The sequence below is a fragment of the Colossoma macropomum genome, unplaced genomic scaffold, assembly GCF_904425465.1.
Source record: "Colossoma macropomum unplaced genomic scaffold, Colossoma_macropomum, whole genome shotgun sequence".
In the NCBI taxonomy this organism is placed as follows: Eukaryota; Metazoa; Chordata; class Actinopteri; order Characiformes; family Serrasalmidae; genus Colossoma; species Colossoma macropomum.
In genome coordinates this window covers 1998757-2020464 of record NW_023494784.1, presented here as the reverse complement: position 1 = coordinate 2020464, position 21708 = coordinate 1998757, and the positions used below count along the sequence as shown (strand labels likewise).

Sequence of the window (21708 nt, the reverse complement as noted above, 5' to 3'; positions counted from 1 at the left end):
AGCAAGGAAACATCAAAACATACACACAAACAATACAAAACAACGAAAAACCGATGTAAAGCAGCAGCCATACTGCACCAGCGTACTTACAGCGGAACACACACACAAACATACACACACTACTGTCCTCACTGCTTTGAGATTAAAGAATTTTATAAGGCATAGAAACATTTCAAAGTGTTCACTCTCCAGTCCATACAGTCCGTATGAGGAAACTAACCTGCAAAAACAGCCTGTTTTGAAATTGTTTTTGTGATGTCATGTAAACCAACACCTTTTTACACACCTTCCAATTCAGGCTTCAGCACTTTAGCTCCGCCCATTCACACTGAAGTTATAAGGAGTGTTTCAAACTGATTTCTTTTTGAATGAGACACAATATAGGACTTATATATCACTTATATATATATCAGTCTTTAAAGCACAGGAACAAAAAAGCCTGCATAATTAGAAAAGTGATAAAGAGATGTTGAAAAATGATCATGTAAAAAATAATTATGCCTTTTTTTTGGTGCATCAAACAACTGTATAAGTGAACCTCAGGCGAAAATATAAAATGCAAGAAAGCGTAGGATGTGAGCCGTTTAGATATTGTGACAGGAGGGTATTTCATTTTTTTTGCCATCACATATTCAAGAGCTGTTTGTTTATCTAATTTTTGGGTCTCCAGTGGACAGTGGGCACTAGCCCACTGGCCCAGTCAGTAATCTGTCCCAGCCGGCATTGAGCCAGAGGTTTAGTTTCTCCTCTTCTTCATGTTCTGTTTGTACATATCAGACTCGCTTCTGCAGTGCAGTACAATAACACTGATGTGTCTTATTGCTGCACAAGTCAAGTCAAGTCAGGCATTACTGTCATTCCAGCTACACAGATCAGTCATATCATTCTGACCACCTCCTTGTTTTGACGCTCATTGTCCATTTTATCAGCTCCACTTACTATATAGGTGCACTTTGTAGTTCTACAGTTACAGACTGTAGTCCGTCTGTTTCTCTGATACTTTGTTAGCCCCCTTTACCCTGTTCTTCAGTGGTCAGGACCCCCATAGACCTTCACAGAGCAGGTACTATTTGGGTGGTGGATCATTCTCAGCACTGCAGTAACACTGATGTGGACTACAGTCTGTAACTGTAGAACTACAGAATGCACCTATATAGTAAGTGGAGCTGATAAAATGAGCCAAGGGAGCCCCCATAAGAGACTAAATTGAAGTTGGAGGACTTTTCTGTTGAGCAAAAGATCGTATTCAACATCAGAGTCCTCCCCCGAATAAACTGTACACCCCACATGTGCAACAGAACCTCACAATCTAGAACACCAGTACTAAGATAACCATAATATAATAAGTTTTAGAGCTATGAAAACCTGAACACATTCACAAATGACAAAAAAGGGGAATTAAAGGGGAATTCCACTAAATTCTCAAATTTTCTCCATTATTAAATGCTTAAGATATAAAATCATTCATTGCTAAGTTTCAAAATGCTCTGACGTGAAACGCTGCGTTCTAGAGAAACTTACCGAGTCAGAACTGTTCACAGTGGTGGTGATAGGAACCAGACGTCCACCTCTAAAAGCTCCCTCACAGAAAGTTCCTACATGAAATGATTACGCTACCTGATGACTGAGACACTGTTTTTTTTATAGTTTTGAGAAGATTATGTCATTATTTCAGATATATTTTGTGAAAATATGACATACCGAGTCAAGTTGTTGAAAAATTGTCACGATTTAGAAACAGTAAGTCTTTGTTTTGAGAAAGAAGAAAAAAACAGTACCTGGTGGGAACCGCAAGGCTTAATACACACATAAATGAGGAGGAGTGGCTCCTGAGTACTGATGGAACTGATAGGTTGATGGGCGGGGCTGGGCACCTCTTCAACAAAAAGGTGCACCAGTCACTGAGTTCAGGGCGGGGTTTCACAGGAACACTGAATGTTCCGGGTAAGGTGTGGCTGCAGTGCCCTTAACTGAGGTACAGGGAGCTGAAAGTGCAGGTCTGACTGTGGGGGCCTGAAGTTGCAGTGGGACGCTCCTGACTCCAGGTGGGTGCTGCTGATTTAACCCCTAAGTTACTACAGATAGACACTTGGATGTAACGTATAGTCTGTTTGAACGTTTTTGTGCTCATATCTGTGATTTTATACTTTTGCTCAAAGTTACCGGCCCGAAACTCTACCTGTCTTCAGACGCTCCCGATCACCCACTCCGGCGTTCAGACGCGTATCGTGGTCTGAGGAGGTCTAGACTCTAATAATAATGCAAAAAATAGCACAAAAAATAATAAATCTGCAAAATATTGTTAATGTGCAGCAAATGTTTGTTCAAACAGCACTGGAAAAAATGTAAAGTAATTCATTCTGAATTCTGAGTTCTACATTTTTGGTGTTGGGGGGCTTTTAATTACATTAAAGGGCCCATATTGTGGAAACCTTTTGAGATAAAAGATACAGTATAGAAACATTGCTAAAGTTTCAAAACGTTGACTCTCCACCCCAAACTGTCCGTATGGAAACTAAACCATTCAGAGTGGTTTGGTGTGAAACGCTCCGTTCTAGAGAAACTTACTGAGTCAGAACTGTTCACAGTGGTGCTGATAGGAACCAGACGTCCACCTCTAAAAACTCCCTCACAGAAAGTTATTATATGAAATGGTTATGAATTCACTGCCTGATGACGAAGAGGCGACTCAGCCTCTCTCATTTCCTCGCACATCTTTAGTCATATTTGGAGCTACAGTTTTTGAACTGTGCAACCAAACCTGAGCCAAGAGTGAAAAGGCATGCATGCGAGGGCACGAGGAGACACAGTGTGCTACTTTTAAGTAGGGAAATTCCACCAATTTCTCAAAATTTCTACATAATTAGGTATTTAAATGTAAACAAAGAGATTCAGAGTGGTTTGGTGTGAAATGGTTCAGATGTCTTTACAGTGGTGGTGATAGGAACCAGGGGTCGCCATGACGACAACACAAATATAGACATTTTATTTACTATCCAGAACCACCAGTGAACCTACACGAGTCTTCGTGAATGAATGAATGTTGATGAGGGAAAATAGTGGAAAATCTGAAATAATAAGTTTTCTTTGGGGACTATTTTGCCTCACAGCACCCTGCATATTATGTATCCCTCCACCATGAATGGAGTTTAAGGCCAAAACTATCATAAAACAGTGTCTCAGTCATCAGGCAGTGAATTCATAACCATTTCATGTAGTAACTTTCTGTGAGGGAGCTTTTAGAGGTGGACGTCTGGTTCCTATCACCACCACTGTGAACAGTTCTGACTCTGTAAATTAAAGCAAACCACTCTGAATGACTTTGTTTACATATTAATCATTGTGCCACATGCAACTAGTTGCTTGAATGCTTCACTGTGCAAAGCCAGCCTGAGTGACGTTACTGACACAGGACTCAAATGATAAACTAGCATCTGGTGTTACACAGATCTGTAACTGTAGCTCACGGTTTCACTGGGAAAGGTTCAAATCTGCAGCCCTGTTTCTAAGCAGACAACAGCAGCACTTCTGACTGTAACTCTGAGTTTATTTATCTCGGCACTGCCGGCCTCTGTGTGCTAAAGCTTCCTGCAGGTCGGACCCATTGTCTACAGAGGACGTGACATCACTCCCACCGGGCAGAGAGCGTATGAGCTGAGAGCAGACAGAAACCTCAGAAAGACTCGTTGGAGTTTGGACCCTGCAGGGACTCCACGCTTCAGCAGCTCTCGGCCTGTTGTGCGCAAGAGAGAGAGGAGTTTCGATAGTTGTCGAGCAAGATGTCTGAGAAGCCTCAGCCGAGAGATGAACAGGAAGCTGCTGTTTACTTCTCTAATCCTCTAATGAGTGGTGAGAGACCAGCCTACGCTTCTACTGTGTCTTTAATGGCGGCTCAGTTTGACTGAACTTCTTCATTTGCGAATGGTTTATAATTAAGGCTGCCACCTCAGTTCTGGAAAAACCGGTTAGAAAAGCTGATCAGGGCTGTTGGTGTAACGTAGTGGGGACCAGTGCTGCACCTCCACGCAGCAGCCTGGGGGTTTGATTCTCTGCTACTATGCTACACCAGTAAGAGTCCTTGGGCTAGACTCCTAATGCTGTATTCAAACACACCCGTAATGTGAGTGAACGTTAAGTCACTTCGGACAGTGGCGCCCATGACATGATATGACCTGATGATTCTCTTTTTATAAGTAGTAAGAAATGCTAACGTATGGAAATGGACATTTTCTGTGCTGGAATGGAATTAATTACTTTACTGCATTCCAGGGAAATCCAGGGAGGTCCAGGAAAATACAGAGCTCCTGGAGAGACGTGGTGTATTTTATTATTTTTTTTATTAAAACTTGGTGAGCACCAGATACTATCAAATGAGTGTCATATTCACTCACACACATCTTCTAAGCCGCTCATCCTTCTGGGTCGCGGGGGGAGCTGGAGCCTATCCCAGCAGTCATTGGGTGGAACGCAGGATACACCCTAGACAGGTCACCAGTCCATCGCAGGGCAGAGTGCCACATACTAATAGAAAAATTATATATATATATAGCTAAATGTAGGCTCCCTAAATATATTTAGGGAGCCTACATTTAGCTATATCAGTTTGAAAAGGACAAAGTTGCAAACTATTAAGGTTTTAAAAAATAAATATATATATATATATATATATGTGTGTGTGTGTGTGTGTGCATCTGTATATCTGTATGTTCTTCCTCCATCATTCTGTCATAGAAGAAGACATTTATGACTTTTTAGAGTCACAACAGGTGGCAACTTAAAAACAATATATATTATTATTGTTATTATTATTTATTATTTGTAGTAGTAGTAGTATCAGGTGCTCACCACATAGTATCTGAAGCTCACTTGATTGGATTGGGTGCTCACCAAATAGTATTGGGTGCTCACCACAAACTATCTGGTTCTCACTTGACTGTACTGGGTGCTCACCACATAGTATCTGGAGCTCACTTGATTGGATTGGGTGCTCACCAAATAGTATTGGGTGCTCACCACAAACTATCTGGTTCTCACTTGACTGTATTGGGTGCTCACCACATAGTATCTGGAGCTCACTTGATTGGATTGGGTGCTCACCAAATAGTATTGGGTGCTCACCACAAACTATCTGGTTCTCACTTGAGTGTATTGGGTGCTTACCACATAGTATTTGGTGCTCACCACATAGTATCTGGTGCTCACTTGATTGCACTGGGTGCTCACCAAATGGTATTGGGTGCTCACCACAAAGTATCTGGTTCTCACTTGATTGTATTGGATGCTCACCACATAGTATCTAGTTCTCACTTGATAGTATTGGGTACTCACTAAATAGTATCTGGTGCTCACCACATAGTATCGGGTGCTCATCTGATAGTATTTGGTGCTAACTTGAAAGTACTGGGTGATCACCTGATAATATCAGGTGCTCACCTGATAGTATCTGTGGGCAGCAGATTTTTACCTAAAAAAATAATACACCACATCCCTCCTGGGGCTCCATAGGAGAATCCTGGATGGGTGGCAGATCTGTTTATAGACCAAACAGTCAAAGAGGAGAAAAGCTCACTTCAGACCTGATGTTTGATTTGTTTAGTAGTGACAGTTATTTGTTTCCTTCTTTTGTTGAAAGACGTTGAGGCCGACTGGTCACCGATACACGACGCTGCTTTCAACGGGAGACTTCTGGCTTTGCGCAAGCTGATCAACCAGGTTGGTGTTTTTGCTGAGTCAGCACGTCGTCTCCTACGTGAGCACTTTCTAAAACATACGCAGCCTGTCCAAAAGTTTGTAGACGCCAGTGTTTCTTCTGAAATCAATGGTATTAATAGGTAGTTTGCCCCCTTTGCTGCTACTCTTCTGGGAAGGCTTTACACTAGATGTTGGAACATTGCTGTGAAGATTTGATTGAGCATTAGTGAGGTCACTGATGTTGGATGGTCAGTTCTGGATCACTCCAACTCATCCCAAAGGTACTGGAGCCCCATCACTCCACAGAACACAGCTCCACTGATCTTCAGCCCAATGCTTGGATTTGGGCATGGTGACCTTAGGCTGCTCCAGAGTATCCCATTCTATTGATCAGTGCTTTTCTACAGAGAATAACCTTAAAGCAGCTGAATGAGAAGAGCTGTCTGGATACTTTTGGACATGCAGTGTACCTTTGTTTTCAGTGCAACAACACAAGTAGCACAAGAGTTAATGTTTCCTTTTGGAGAAGGACCAGCAGTAGACACTGTGGTCAAACACTGACCTTCTGAACTGCATAACTTATTAAATCAAGCACACAATGCAAGAATTGCTATCTTTGCAAGAAAATGATCTCAAGTCTGGTCAACATATCAAAACTCCCTCACTATAAGATTGTGTGAGAATATTTTAAGATTCTTCAGGTTATTACCAGATGTTTTACCTTGTTTTAAGTTACTGTATGTAGGGAAAGTGTCCATTTCCACTGGCAGATAAGTTTGTTTGTATTGAGACAGTGAGGATTTGCATGATCTGCTAATGAAATCAGCCCCCTTGATCCCTTTTCACTTTTGATGTTTATGTGGTTTTATGTACTAAAAACTGCAGTTATTTATTTTTACATGACCATTTTTTCAAATCTATTTAGATGTTTGAAACATACAGTTGTGCCTTTAAGACAATTTTGTTGTTTTCCAGTTTTTGACATAATTTGAAATTTGAAAGTGCCTCTTGCTCTTTACATTGTGTATAAATTTCATGATGAATGGACCAAAATAAACGGCCTAAAATGACTTTGTTTCTTTTGGTCTATTCATCATGAAATTTACATACAATATAAAGGACAGCAGATATTTTCAAATTATGTAAAAAACTGAAAAACGCCAAAAATGGAAATACGAGGTTTTGGTCCGAGTGATCTATCAGCAGTGATTTATATATATATATATATATATATGAAAACTGCGCTGTATGTTCATGTCACATGTAACATATATATATATATATATATATATATATATATATATATATATATATGTATATATGTATATGTATATATATATATATATATATATATATATATATATACATACATATATATGTATATATATATATATATACACATGTTACATGTGACATGAACATACAGCGCAGTTTTCATATTTGGACTGGGGTGTGAACGGTATGTTGTAAAACTTGATGCTGTAACTGTTTCCGTATGAGATTTAGTTTTCCATGATATGGGCCCTTTAAAACAAGTAAAATTTAGGTTAATAAATGTAGAATATTCTTAAAACTATCTAAAATGAGAAATATTAGACATATTTTGATTCAAAGTGAATTCATTTACACTGTAGAAACAGGTATCTGGACCTTCTTCTCCATGAGAAGTACAGAGAAGTGCTGAGAAGTATATGTGTCTGTGTGGGCAGGGTGTGGCAGTGAATTTGACCACTCTGGATGGAGTGACCCCTCTCCATGCAGCCTGCCAGCAAGGACATACCACATGTGCCCAGCTGCTGATTGAACACGGAGCCAACGTGAGTACATTAGAGTAACGAGTCACCCTAAACGAAAACCTGTCCTACTTGTAATCTAACTGCACTTTCAGGTGAGGTCCAGTTGCTGTGGGACGAAATATGCAAATCAGCTTGTTACATGGCAACCAGTTACCAACTGTTTATCTGTTCAGTCTGCAGTGTGTGTTGTACAGTCGTGTCGGTCCCTGTTGATATTAAGCATTTCATTTCGTCGCCAACCATGTGAGTCCTCCATGACCATCTTCCTCACAGACACGGATCACGAGCCCAGTGACTCACTGCATGGGGAGGAGTTTGTACTGGGAGGGATTTTAGTTGTACTGGGAGGAGTTTTGTTGTACTGGGAGGAGTTTTGGTTGCTCTGGGAGGAGTTTTAGTTATACTGGGAGGAGTTTTGGTTGTGCTGGGAGGAGTTTTGGTTGTACTTAGAGGGGTTTCCATTGTACTGGGAGGAGTTTTGGTTGTACTGGGAGGAGTTTAGTTGCTCTGGGAGGAGTTTCAGTTGTACTGGGAGGAGTTTTGTTGCACTGGGAGGAGTTTCGGTTGTTCTGGGAGGAGTTTTAGTTGTACTGGGAGGAGTTTTGGTTGTGCTAGGAGGTGTTTCGGTTGTTCTGGGAGGAGTTTCAGTTGTACTAGCAGGAGTTTTAGTTGTACTAGGAGGAGTTTTAGTTGTACTGGGAGGAGTTTTGGTTGTGCTGGGAGGAGTTTCGGTTGTTCTGGGAGGAGTTTCGGTTGTTCTGGGAGGAGTTTCGGTTGTTCTGGGAGGAGTTTTAGTTGTACTGGGAGGAGTTTCGGTTGTTCTGGGAGGAGTTTTAGTTGTACTGGGAGGAGTTTCGGTTGTTCTGGGAGGAGTTTTAGTTGTACTGGGAGGAGTTTTGGTTGTGCTAGGAGGTGTTTCGGTTGTTCTGGGAGGAGTTTCAGTTGTACTAGCAGGAGTTTTAGTTGTACTGGGAGGAGTTTTGGTTGTGCTGGGAGGAGTTTTGGTTGTGCTAGAAGAGATTTCGGTTGTACTGGGAGGAGTTTCAGTTGTACTGGGAGGAGTTTTAGTTGTACTGGGAGGAGTTTTGGTTGTTCTGGGAGGAGTTTTGGTTGTACTGGGAGGAGTTTTAGTTGAACTGGGAGGAGTTTTAGTTGTACTGTGAGGAGTTTTGGTTGTACTGGGAGGAGTTTTAGTTGAACTGGGAGGAGTTTAAGTTGTACTGGGAGGAGTTTTGGTTGTTCTGGGAGGAGTTTTGGTTGTTCTGGGAGGAGTTTTAGTTGTACTAGGAGGGTTTTTTTCCTCTGATATTCGCTCTGATATGGAGGCATCTTGATTTAACCCTTTAACAAGCTAGTTTTGTTGCACACTTCTACAACCTCAGAACGGCTCCATTAGTTTACTTTGAAGTCCCTGTAGTTACTGAATAATAAGCCTTATTATATGATAAATCTGGAACGTTAAGGGGTTAATATGCTTCTCAATACAGTAAAAACAAAGAGTGCAGAAAATGTAACGGAGCTGTAACGTTCTAATATTCCTCCCTACCTGCCTCTACCTGTACCTTCCTCTCTCTCCAGGTGAACGCCACCACAGTCAGCAGCAGCACTCCTCTCTCCGTGGCCTCAAGCAGAGGCCATGAGACCTGCGTGAACCTGTTACTCCAGAATGGAGCTCCACCTCAGGGCTGATTATACGTTCCAGAGCAACGTTAATCACAAACAGCATTGGCTTATCTGGGACACCTGACAGATTTCTGCAGCTAAGGGGAGAGAAATGAAACTCCTGTCTAATGACGCACAGGCTGTTCACTGTTTCATATTAATTACTTCGTCCTGTATATTATAGGTTGATGGCACTTTAGCTGGTTTTCAGGAGCTTCTTTCCAATTTTCTCTGAACTTTACTTCAGTACAATCAAATGGAGCTTTTTCTACGGTTGTTGTGTTTTGCGTATTGTTTCGGTGTTATAAGATCTACACGTTAGGTGTTTTATCTGCTAACACATGAGTGGGAATTTGTAAGCTATTCATTCATTAAAAGAGAAAATTCTTGATCATGTGAAACCCAATTTTCTGATTTCTAAATGAATGATATTAAAGTCAAAGTGAACTTTTTCATTCAAGGAGTGCACAGCTGATTGAGATTCTCCAGCTCCGACGTGCAAAAATATACATAAATATAACAAAGGTAAACGCACATAGACATACTAGACAGCATAGACAGACCAACTAAACGTATAGGGAAAAATATATATATTATCACTGTCCAAAGAAAAACACACACACACACACACACATTTTCTAAGCTGCTTATCCTTCTGGGTCACGGGGGGAGCTGGAGTCTATCCCAGCGGTCATTGGGCGGAAAGCAGGATACACCCTGGACAGGTCACCAGTTCATCGCAGGGCAGACACACACACTCACACCTAGGGGCAATATAGCATGTCCAACTGGACTGACTGCATGTCTTTGGAATGTGGGATGAAACCCACACAGACACGGGGAGAACATGCAAACTCCACGCAGAAAGGACCCTGATTGCCCGGCCGGGACAAAACATTATATATATATATATATATATATATATTATTTAAAACACTGCACGTTGTTCTCATTGATGGTATTTTTGCACAGTGTAACTGTAAATGAAAACCTGACACTGATGAATAGTGATAAAGTGTTCGAGTGATGAAAACATTGAAAATATTGCACAGAAAATAGCTGCATTTTTAAAGATTGGAGATATGAGTTCATATAGATGTGTTCAGACTGTGTGTGTATTCAGGAGTTCAGGGTTTGCTTGAGGCACGACACACTCCTACATCCTGGTCGGCTAACAGCCCGATGAAGCAGTTAGTGACGTTACAGGCGGCCATTGTTCTTAAGCTTAAGGTAATCTGCTGAGATAGACTAGGCAACAATGTAACATGAGCTCAGCTAACAAATTGCTAAATGGACAAAGACAACACACACAGCTCTTACGCTGAACCCAGATGTTCGCCCCAGGCTGCCATGGAGGTAAGCCTCGAGGAAGTCGAAACCGCCCATGCACCCGGAGCAAGCCAGTCAAACACACGTCAGGACTCCAGCCAATCATACTCAGGAGTAGGCGGGTGAAGAGAATGAAGCAGGAAAAAAGCAAAACAAAAGTCCAAGGGAGTTTCCAACGCATTTCCTCTTCTGTCCTCAGTCTGGAAGTAGAGCAGAGACGGTTTCTTCTCAAAATAAACTCACCAGTCTCAGAGCTCAGTGCACCATGTTGTCAGTATAATCAATGCCATTATGCAGCAACATCAACAGATCAAACGTCTAAAACATGAATCGCCAAGCAAACCCTCCCTGCTCCAGGATAAGGGCTCAGGAGGCCAACTTCTCCAGGGTATCTAATCTAGATGTAGAGATCCACTTCGCTTCAATTGACCAAACCTGCTTCTACGGGATCCAACTCTCTTATGGTTATCCATCCCACTCATATGGAATCATTCTCCTCTTATCGATCCACTCTACTCCCAGAGATCCATGCTATTCCTGGAGATCCAACCTTCTCCTGAGTATCCACTCTAATCCTGGAGATCCAAAATTCTCTGGAAATCTAATCTACTCCTAGGGGGTCCAATTTTCTCCTGCGGATCCAAACTTCAGCTGGGGAACCATCCTACTCCTGGAGATCCAACCTTCTCCTGAGGATCTGCCTTACTCCTGGAGATCCAACCTTCTCCTGAGGATCTGCCTTACTTCTGGAGATCCAACCTTCCCTGAAAGTCCATTCTACTCCAAAAATACAAATCCAAGTACATCCTGGAGATTCAGTCTGTTTAAGGAGATCCACCAAAGTCCAGGATTTCAGGAGAGATCCACTCTACTCCTGGAGATTCATCCTCCTGGTGATCTGGTTTCCAAACCTGACATATCAGTGTAAAATGTGCTGTGTTTGCAGCAGGAACAGTCCAGCAGAGCCACACACTTGTAGTTGGTGGATGGGCGGAGGCTGATCTTGAATCTTTTACTGTGGTGCTGAATCAGCTGCTGGTGAGCAACAGCACAATAAGCTCCCGATTAACAGCACAACGAAACACTCGTTTTATATTTGTAATTTATTTGCACTATGGCAGTGATGAATTGTAGACGGTTTACCTGCCTTTACCTTGTAGAAAAGTCACATGACGTTCACCTGTGATCACCTGTGAAGTGCGTAAAAAAGCACATGTTCACACATTAATATGTGACATAATAATATATGATCATGTGACGTGATGCCCTGAAATTGCAGTTTTTCCTGTGATCAATTAAATTTCTAGTATTACATTTTATGTAATTACATGTAAAAAATCTATTTTAACATATTACATAAAATTACATGTTGAAAAATATAATAAGGGAAACATCACAACAATATCACATCAAAAATAATCACAACTCAAAAATAAAAACAGATTTTTCCACTTGTGGAGAAATAAAGTTGTTATTGGGAGTCGACTCGCATTGAAGGTTTCATATACATTAACAGAAAACATCAGAAAATCCAGATTTCTTTGGAACATTTCGGCTCCGCCTCCTCAGCTCTGCCCCGCCCCTCATTATCCCCAACACCTGTTTCTTCTTGTGTTAGTTTGTCTCGTTTTGTTCGTGCCAGTTTTCATGTATCATCCGTTTCTGAATGTGCCTCATTAGTTTTTCTGATTTTTGTCTTTGTTTGTTGATGACTGGTTTATGGATTTACTGTGTTTTACTCATCTACCATCTTGTGATCCCTGCCTCGAAATTAATCAGTGAAATTAAATTTAGGCTCATTAGTTAAGTAGAAAGTAGGAATCATACATCATCTAAACCGCTTATCCTTCTGGGTCGCGGTGGGGTGCTGGAGCCTATCCCAGCTGTCATGGGGCGGAAGGCAGGATACACCCTGGACAGGTCGCCAGTCCATCGCAGGGCAGACAGACAGACACATTCACTCACACCTAGGGGCAATTTAGCATGTCCAATTAGCCTGACTGCATGTTTTTGGACTGTGGGAGGAAACCGGAGTACCCGGAGGAAACCCACGCAGACACGGGGAGAACAGGCAAACTCCACACAGAAATGACCCTGGTCACCCGGCCGGGAATCGAACTCAGGCCCTTCTTGCTGTGAGGCGACAATGCTACCCACTGCGCCACCGTGCCGCCCCTAAGTAGGAAACGTTTTAAATAAAAAAGATAAACAATATTACCAACATGGTTCATTTTGGGAACAATAAAACTGACAGTGCCACTGAATGAAGAGCTGTATTTGTAGCTTAGCTGACTTGACTCACCGAAAAGAGCCGCAATGCCCCTCACTCATCTCCAGTGTCCTGCGCTGCCAGTCACAGTGATGGGAGTTTGAGGTGTGGACCTCACTGAGATCAGACAGCCGTCCTCCTGCTCTACTAGAATGTGCTATAACAGAGCAAATAGAGGACAAAAAAAAGCATCCAGTCCAAGACAGGAAGCTCTGGTGAAGCCAACAACATCGCTCTGGGGCCGAAGTTGCTGCTGTGAGGACGGTACTAAAATAACCGCTTTCTCTCTCCAGAAAGCAGGCGAGGCGCTCACCTCCTCCCAGCGGTAAGATTTCTGACAGCAGAGCATGACCCTCTTCTCTGGCTAGTCTTTGCTGATTGGGGCTCCTGCTCAGATCCCCTCAGGTGCTGGGATCCTCCTGGGCTACACCGGAGCGTGGCTAGCTTTGCCACTGGAGCATGACACTCCTTTTCTTCTCGGGGCTGTGAGCAGAGGCCTGCGCTGCGATCAGTTTTCTCTGAAAGATGCCTGAGGGCTTCTCTCCGGGGTTCTCCAAAGTTGGGGCTGTGAGAGAGGAGGACACTGGGGAGAGCCAGAAGGAAAATCAGAAATCTCTCACCAGTTCTGTCCGAGAGTTTTCTTTCAAGGCTGAGATGTTTGGCCGTTCTAGACTGGACAACTTGCCTCTGCTGATTGGAAACGCCTTAAAATCTCCTTAATTTGCATGACCATTTGCCAACTTCATTAATACGCCCATAAATTCCCATCTCGGATTAACGGGTCGACTTACCTACTCACCACTCACCTTTTTGGTGCTTTATAGAACCCTTAAAAATGTCTATATAAAACCATATACAACACATCCTCCATCAATCTAAAGAACCCTTTCATGATGCAAAGAACCTCTTAATCATGCAAAGGGTTCTTTGTGTGTTCATGGTTCTTTGCAGAGCCATTTTCTTTACTAAAGAACCCTTGAAAAACCATCTTTTTAAGTGTGTATAAACACAGAACAGTACTTCATTTTTAAAAAATGTCCATAACAGGTTCATTTGTTGGAGAATGTGCTTTTACGTCAGATTATACAAATTTTCATCTTTGAAATATAATATTTCAGCCAGTTTCCAAAACTATTTTTGCTAAATAGTTTTGTGTACCTGCTCTGGTTTTCTTTAAACATAATTGTCATCATCTGTCTGTCAGTTTTAGGGTTCATAGAGGTCCATGCTCGTCTGATGCTAGTCAAGCTGAAGCAGTTTGTCCTCCATCACTTACATTTGTGAATACCAGAACTATATTGGATATAAACAGTTTGCCACTAAGTCAAACTCTCTGACTCAGAAATCTTCTTCTAAGGAACATGTTGGTTCCGGAGCTCCAGCACAGCGCAGATATGATGGCTTTCCTTCTAACACAGCATGAATTAAAGTGATAAACAGACGTTCAGTAGATCTGAAACGTTCTCTATATCAGCATTCATGCACTCTACTTTTGCCCCAGTTGGGATTATTAGTGTTTTTGGAACATTTATCTACTATTGTGTTCATTTATAAATATTTCTTGAATATAACAGTGGTGGATGCTTTTTCTGCAGCATAACTTTACAATTAAAGCAAAAATGTAAACATTTGAAACCATGTTGACAGGAGCTTTAAGTGCTGTTTATCTGATGGGGGCAGTTTGGTGTCTACCAGCTCTTCCAGGTGGTTGCTAGGAGCCAAATTTTCTCTGGAGCTTTTCATCATTTTTTGGACTCCAGTTTTGTAAACTCCTATTTTTTTTAAACTTATTTTTCTTTGACTTTCTCCTTCCCTGTACAAGTGGATTATCTTATATCTACAACCCCATTTCCAAAAAAGCTGGGACGCTGTGCAAAATGTATATAAAAACAAAATGCAAATCATTTAAACCCTATATTTCATTGATAATAGTAATAAAGACAACATAACAAATGTTGAAACAGAAATTTCATTGTTTTTTGAAAAATATTTGCCCGTTTTGAATTTGACGCCAACAACACGTTCCAGAAAAGTTGGGACGGGGGCAACAAAAGGCATTCTGTAATGCTCAGATCAGTAACATGATTGGGTATAAAAAGAGCATCTCAGAGAGGCGGAGTCTTTCAGAAGTAAAGATGAGGAGGGTTCACCACTCTGTGCAACAATTCGAGAATAACCAAAATCACTGCATGGGCTCAGAAACACTTCTGAAAAACACTGTCTGTGAAAACAGTTCATCACTGCATCCACAAACACAAGTTAAAACTCTAAAACACAAAGAAGAAATCATGTATAAACAGGACCCAGAAACGCTGCCGCCTTCTCTGGGCCTGAGCTCATTTAAAATGGACTGATGGGAAGTGGAAAAGTGTCCTATGGTCCGACGAATCAACATTTGAAATTCTTTTTGAAAATCATGGACACTGTGTCCTCCGGGCTAAAGACCACTCAGCTTGTTATCAGTGCACAGTTCAAAAGCCAGTATTCATGATGGTATAGGGGCATTAGTGCACATGGTCCGGGTGCTAAACTGACCTGCCTGCAGTCCAGGCCTATCATCACTGATAACATTTGGTGCATTATGAAATGAAAAATACGACAAAGGAGACCCTGAACTGATGAGCAGCAAAAATCCTGTATCAAACAAGAACAAGAAAACATTTCACTTTCAAATCTACAGCAGTGTCTCCTCAGTTCCCAAACGCTTACAGAGTGTTGTTAAAAGAAGAGGTGAGGAAACACAGTTTTGTTGGCATCAGATTTAAAATGGGCACATATTTTTCAAAAAACAATAAAAGTTCTCAATTTCAACATTTGGTATGTTGTCTTTGTAGCATTTTCCTTTAAAATATGGTTTACATAATTTGCAAATCATGGCATTCTATTTTTAGATAAATTCCGCACAGCGTCCCAACTTTTTTGGAAATGGGTTGCAATCTCCTCAGAAACATCACCTGAAAAAACACTAAATTATACTTAATGGTCGTTTTGGCCTCTGACTTTTGCACAGCACTGAATTCTGAATGTCCTGAATTAGAAGGTCACAAAAACATGGATTAGTCCACAAGGAATGTTCTTCACTGCATTTCCTGCAATTTCTACCAAAACTCTACTCACATTGTAATCATAATTGCTTTGTTATGACCACGCAATCACAGAAAATAATAAGTTCTCTCCATCTGCATAAACAGCTGATGGTAAGATTATATTTCTGCACCCCTGGACTCCGTCTCAAATCAAAGTTCAATCAAGCCATTCCTGGAGAAGTCATCTCGAGAGTCACTTCAGGATGAAGATAATCAGAGGAAACAGAAACCAATCAATAGAAGAGAGGCTGAAATGGGGAGGAGTGTCAGGGAGGCCTCAGCTGGAGTCCCATTTCAGTTAAATAACATTTATTAACTTATCAATGTTCTCATCTCAGCCACAACACATTCAGAGAACATTCATCCTGATAATTCAGTCAAATAATGTACTCCAATACAAATCTGTATATGTACCGTCTGTACCGTCCAAAACAATATAGTCAGTGTCCAGCAGGTGGAGCTGGTACACAACAGTCACATCCAACAAATCTTAAAGAAGGCCAATGAGCCAGTGAGTTAAAGCTCATTATGTCCCTACAGTCTCCTGTAGTCCACTTCCCGACCAGACAAGAATCCTCATGGGTCCAGCAGGAGCGTTTATAAAAAAGTGGACCTGTTGGTGGGCTAAGGGATCCAGCAGTCTTTCAGGAACTGGACCTGTGGACCCTCTCACAGGAACTAAAAACTGTGTTTATTGGGCTTAGGGGTCCAGACATCTTATAGAAACTGGGCCTGTGGTAATTGGGCTTAGGGGTCCAGACATCTTATAGAAACTGAACCTGTGGTTATTGGGCTTTAGGGGTCCAGAAGTCTTACAGAAACTGGACCTGTGGTTATTGGGTTTAGGGGTCCAGAAGTCTTACAGAAACTGGACCTGTGGTTATTGGGCTTAGGGGTCCAGAAGTCTTACAGAAACTGGACCTGTGGTTATTGGGTTTAGGGGTCCAGAAGTCTTACAGAAACTGGACCTGTGGTTATTGGCTTAGGGGTCCAGAAGTCTTACAGAAACTGGACCTGTGGTTACTGAGTTTAGGGGTCCAGAAGTCTTACAGAAACTGGACCTGTGGTTATTGGGTTTAGGGGTCCAGAAGTCTTACAGAAACTGGACCTGTGGTTATTGGGCTTAGGGGTCCAGAAGTCTTACAGAAACTGGACCTGTGGTTACTGAGTTTAGGGGTCCAGAAGTCTTACAGAAACTGGGCCTGTGGTTATTGGGCTTAGGGGTCCAGAAGTCTTATAGAAACTGGACCTGTGGTTATTGGGCTTAGGGGTCCAGAAGTCTTTTAGAAACTGGACCTGTGGTTATTGGGCTTAGAGGTCCAGAAGTCTTATAGAAACTGGACCTGTGGTTATTGGGCTTAGGGGTCCAGATGTCTTATAGAAACTGGACCTGGTATTGGGCTTAAAAGCCAGAGACTGTGAACTGACCTGGTTATTGGGCTTAGGTGTCCAGAAGCCTTGTAGAAACTGGACCTATGGTTATTGGGCTTAGGGGTCCAGAAGTCTTATAGAAACTGGACCTGTGGTTATTGGGCTTAGGGGTCCGGAAGTCTTATAGAAACTGGACCGGTTAACGCTTTGGGCTTGGCCAAAACACCCACATGTCAAATCTGATGTTTTGATATCTGCTTCTCCATCTTTGCTATAATAGAGTGAAAAATCCAGTTCAATCATTTCCTGAATCTGTAGAGTCGCCCTTTCCATTCCATCTTATCACGAGATCATACGAGACTCACATCCGGAGTTATGAGCCTATGAAGAGGGGCTGAGATACACGTCATCTGCCTCTCACCGTGTGGAACTGGTGGATTCGTGTGTCCGTCTACATTCTGTGTGAAACTGACCAATGGACACTCAGGAAATCACTAAGGACTGACCATCACGCCGGAAACCCTTCATTCTTCATTCAGTCCACATCGGAGACTTTTACAGCTGCTGAAGCTGCTGCAGCGGTTTTGGAAAGTAGTGATGAAGATAACGGAGCATTTAGATATGAAACATATGAGGATCATGTTATATGAAGAGCCTTTAGAGGAGAGTTTAAGAAGAAATTGAGAAAGTGCCCTCAGACCTGTTATTGGGCTTAGAGGTCCAGCAGTCAAACAGGAATTGAACCTCTGTTTCCTCTCCCAAGAACTGGACCGGTGGTTACAGGACTAACAGGTTATGCTTGTAGAAACCGGTCCAGTTTCAGTAAGGCTGCTGAACATTTGACAAGAAGAACTGACCCAAATGGAAACCAATGGAACTTGTTCTAGTTCTCCACACATTTGAAAGAAAGTCATAATAACTGAGTTAGTTACCTGGAAAAGAGAAGAATTTGCTAAATTCTTGTGGCTCCAGCTCCAAGTTTTACCAAAGGTAGAGCCTTTGAGTACTGTTAGGTCCTGTTGGTACCAATCATGAGTACCAAGTACCAAAAACAATTAAACTGAACCCATCAGTACTAGACCGATGGCAAATGGAAGAAGTACAGTTCCAGTTTTCTGGTGCCAAAGGTTCCGATGATACTGTGCAGTGGAAAAACATCTTAAGAGTGCTGGGGGTCCATCAGTCTCACAAGGACAGAACCTGTGGCTACTAGACACAGGGGTCCAGCAGTCTTACAGAAGACAGACTTGTGGTTCCTTCAACCGAAATCAGACCCGTGGGATGAAAGGTCCTGCCGTCTGTCCATTTGTTGCAACAGTCGGTAATTGAAGATCAGAATGGGCTCAGCGGTCAGTATTTACATAATTGACTCTTATTCAGTCAGTTCATGAATATGTTTCGAGTGATCCAGTGTGGCCTCAGGTTGTGGACGGCTGCCCAGATTGTCTCAGCCGATGCTGATTGATATTGACAAATCACCCTGCAGTGCCTGAACTGCTGGAGGCCTGAAAGACTGAAGAGTCGTAAGGCAAAGCCCAAGATAGCTGTTCATGGCTTCTTCTCTAAAAACATGAAGGTTAAATAAAGTTCTTGAAATTCATAAATAAAACAAAGCTGTTTACCAGCACAGTTCAGATGTTTTTAGGAGTGAGGGAAGAAAGTTAGTAATGAATCAATAATCTTTTAGTGATGTTCTCCGACATCTGGAAGGTTCAAACTCTGATAAGAATAAGAACGACCCACTATGGCCTACTTCTTGCAAAAAGGTGGTAGAAAACAAGAAAACAAGCCACGCTGCAGCGTCAATACCGGCACGTGCAGCTCTTATTAACTCTATTGATCCGTTTGCTTCTTCTGAACTAGCGCCTAATCTGGCGTCCCCTGAAACCTCCTCCACTCTCGGCTCGCCGAGCTGAACATGCAATCAGCTTGAGCTCCACTGATTGAGAACATTGAGACTGTCTATAATAGATCAAGTGGATCTTCATCTGCTTATAAACAAGGACATTTACTCACAGTTGCTGTCAGTCGCTGAAATTCTTTCAGAGAATACACATAATTTGTTTATTCATTCATTTGCTGTTATTCATTTTTCAGCGCCAGAAAAAAGCAGGAAAGATATATTTAACAGAAAATTACACAGAAGCTTCAACAACTAAACATACGTTCAACTCTTTAAACTCTTCCATCCGCCAAACAGCTGTGCTCCCAATAAAAGCTGTTCCCAAATGTGACACTGACATTAGGCTTCACACAAGCAGCTACCCAAACTCACCCTAACCGTCTCACACACAAGCATCTAAAACGGCTAAGGGTGATTAGATACAAGATCATGCACTTTAATCAGGAAAGAGAAAGTAAAAGGAAGAACAAGAGTTTCTGAAACTGGAGTGACTCCTAACAATGTGCCTCCTAACAACCACCTGGAAGAGCTGGTCGACACCAAAACTGCCCCCATCAGATAAACAGCACTGAAAGCTTTCATCTCTGAGAGAGAGGAGAAAATCAAGCTGCTTCAGATCTGAAAACATCCACAGGTGTTTCTGTCCATCCTTCCACTGTGAGAAGACGACTCAGCGCTGTGGGTCTGAAAGGATGTGTAGCTGATCAAGAAGAACCTCACTGAGAAAAGGAGACGGACACATCAAACAAAGAAGCTGAACGATGGACTGACCACCCCAGAGTCCAGACCTCAACACCACTGAATGTGTTGATGATCAAACTCACTTCTGATGGGAGTGCACATAAATTTGAGCACAATAGTTTAAAAACCTGCTTGATTTGCAATTAATCAAAACTATTATCAATATCATCTATAATATCAATAATAAGAATAGAAAATAAGACTAATAACTGTGCAAATGGTAATTCAGTACAAAAGTGTATGCACTTATTTTACATACACGTTGATATAAACAAGTGCTGCATTTAAATGTTCCATTTAACGACATTACACTGTGCTTTTATTTTATAATACTGAACTCCACCCACAAAATAAACAATACATAAATAGCTCGTGCAGAAACCTCTCATACACTGCAGTCATACAGTGTTTAAATATGTTATTTTAGGAAAATAATCACACTAAACAATTAAGGGTAACACTTCACTGTACGGCACTGTCCATGAGGCTACATAACACCTACATAAGCTTGTCATATCGACTGACAGAACCCTGCATAAATGTTTATATATACTTATTCCAGTAGGCATCATTCGTTATAAAGGTTACGTTAGCCAGTTTTGAGCGCAGCCATTGGCTCTCTGAATATTGTCGTGGCTCCCTTCTGAAACATCTGCATGAATTAGGGTGTCCTTCATGTAAATGATATGTAAATGAAGTGCTGGTAGGCTGGCGCTTGATTTCACGCACCGAAGCGGATTCACCATTTGCGCCGAAATCTCTGCGCGTTTGATAGAACATTGAAACAAGCAGAGATTTTGGCGCAACTAATGAATCCGCTTTGGTGCGTGAAAACAAGCGCAAGCCTTCCAGCGCCTAATTTACGTCATTTATCGTTTACAGAGCAGTTCATACATCATTAAAAGCAATTCCATGCTTTCTTACGCAACTTTAATGAATAAAGGCCACTGTGTGTGTTGGATACATTTATTCTTTGTCTCTTATTTTGTGACTGTTGGACCTTCTGCCACCCTGGAACAGCTGAACTCGTTCCCGGGGACCAATTAAGTTTACTGTATTCTGAGTGGGCGGAGTTCATGTTCCAGTGGTACAATTAGCAGCTGATTTACTGCTTTTCATTCTGCGCTGGACTCAGACTCAAACATGAGCGACAGAAACGATGCCGGGCTTTACTGCGACGGTGGAAAAGGCTCTGAAGTGACCTTACTTACACTTAATGCTGGAGCTTTTATCTCCACATCCTTTCAGGAGGCAAAAGGGTTCACTGTGGTCCACTTACAGAGCACTTAGAGCCCAGACAGCAGCGCCAGCAGCTTCTGATGGAACCCAATAACGCATACGACGAGCAATTTCCTCTAAAAGATCCAGTTCATGATACAAAACACTGCCCGCCGCCGAAATTGCACGCTTGACGGCGGCCGAGCTGGTTAGAGATGGTGATCGCTTTTGATCATGTCTTGCTGACTGAGACAGAGCCTTTCAAAGGAGAAATCCCACCAACTTTTCAAAAAATTCTGCGTAATTCCATCTGTGAGTGGTTTGGTGTGAAATGGTTCAGATTTCTTTACAGTGGTGGTGATAGGAACCAGGGGTCGCCATGACTACAACACAAATATAGACATTTTTATAGTCAATTCTTAACAGAGCATTTCACTCCAAACCACTCTGAACTACTGTTTACTGTACTACTTGTGCTTCCACTAACTGGCCACTTTATTAGAAACACCCACCTTGTGCTTCCACTCACTGGCCACTTTATTAGAAACACCCACATTGTACTTCCGCTCACTGGCCACTTTATTAGAAACACCTACCTTGTACTTCCACTCACTGGCCACTTTATTAGAAACACCTACTTTG

General features: G+C 42.0%; 1 protein-coding gene across 1 annotated transcript; it reads left to right on the top strand.

Annotated features, from left to right (window-relative positions):
- Positions 1–1919: 1919 nt before the first annotated feature.
- LOC118811435 (ankyrin repeat and SOCS box protein 9-like) lies at positions 1920–9609 on the top strand. Its single transcript, XM_036575646.1, has 5 exons — positions 1920–2045; positions 3585–3849; positions 5633–5712; positions 7401–7508; positions 9066–9609. Exons 2-5 carry the CDS (start codon positions 3780–3782, stop codon positions 9174–9176), a joined length of 369 nt encoding a protein of 122 aa, XP_036431539.1. The 5' UTR covers positions 1920–2045; positions 3585–3779; the 3' UTR covers positions 9177–9609.
- Positions 9610–21708: the final 12099 nt, after the last annotated feature.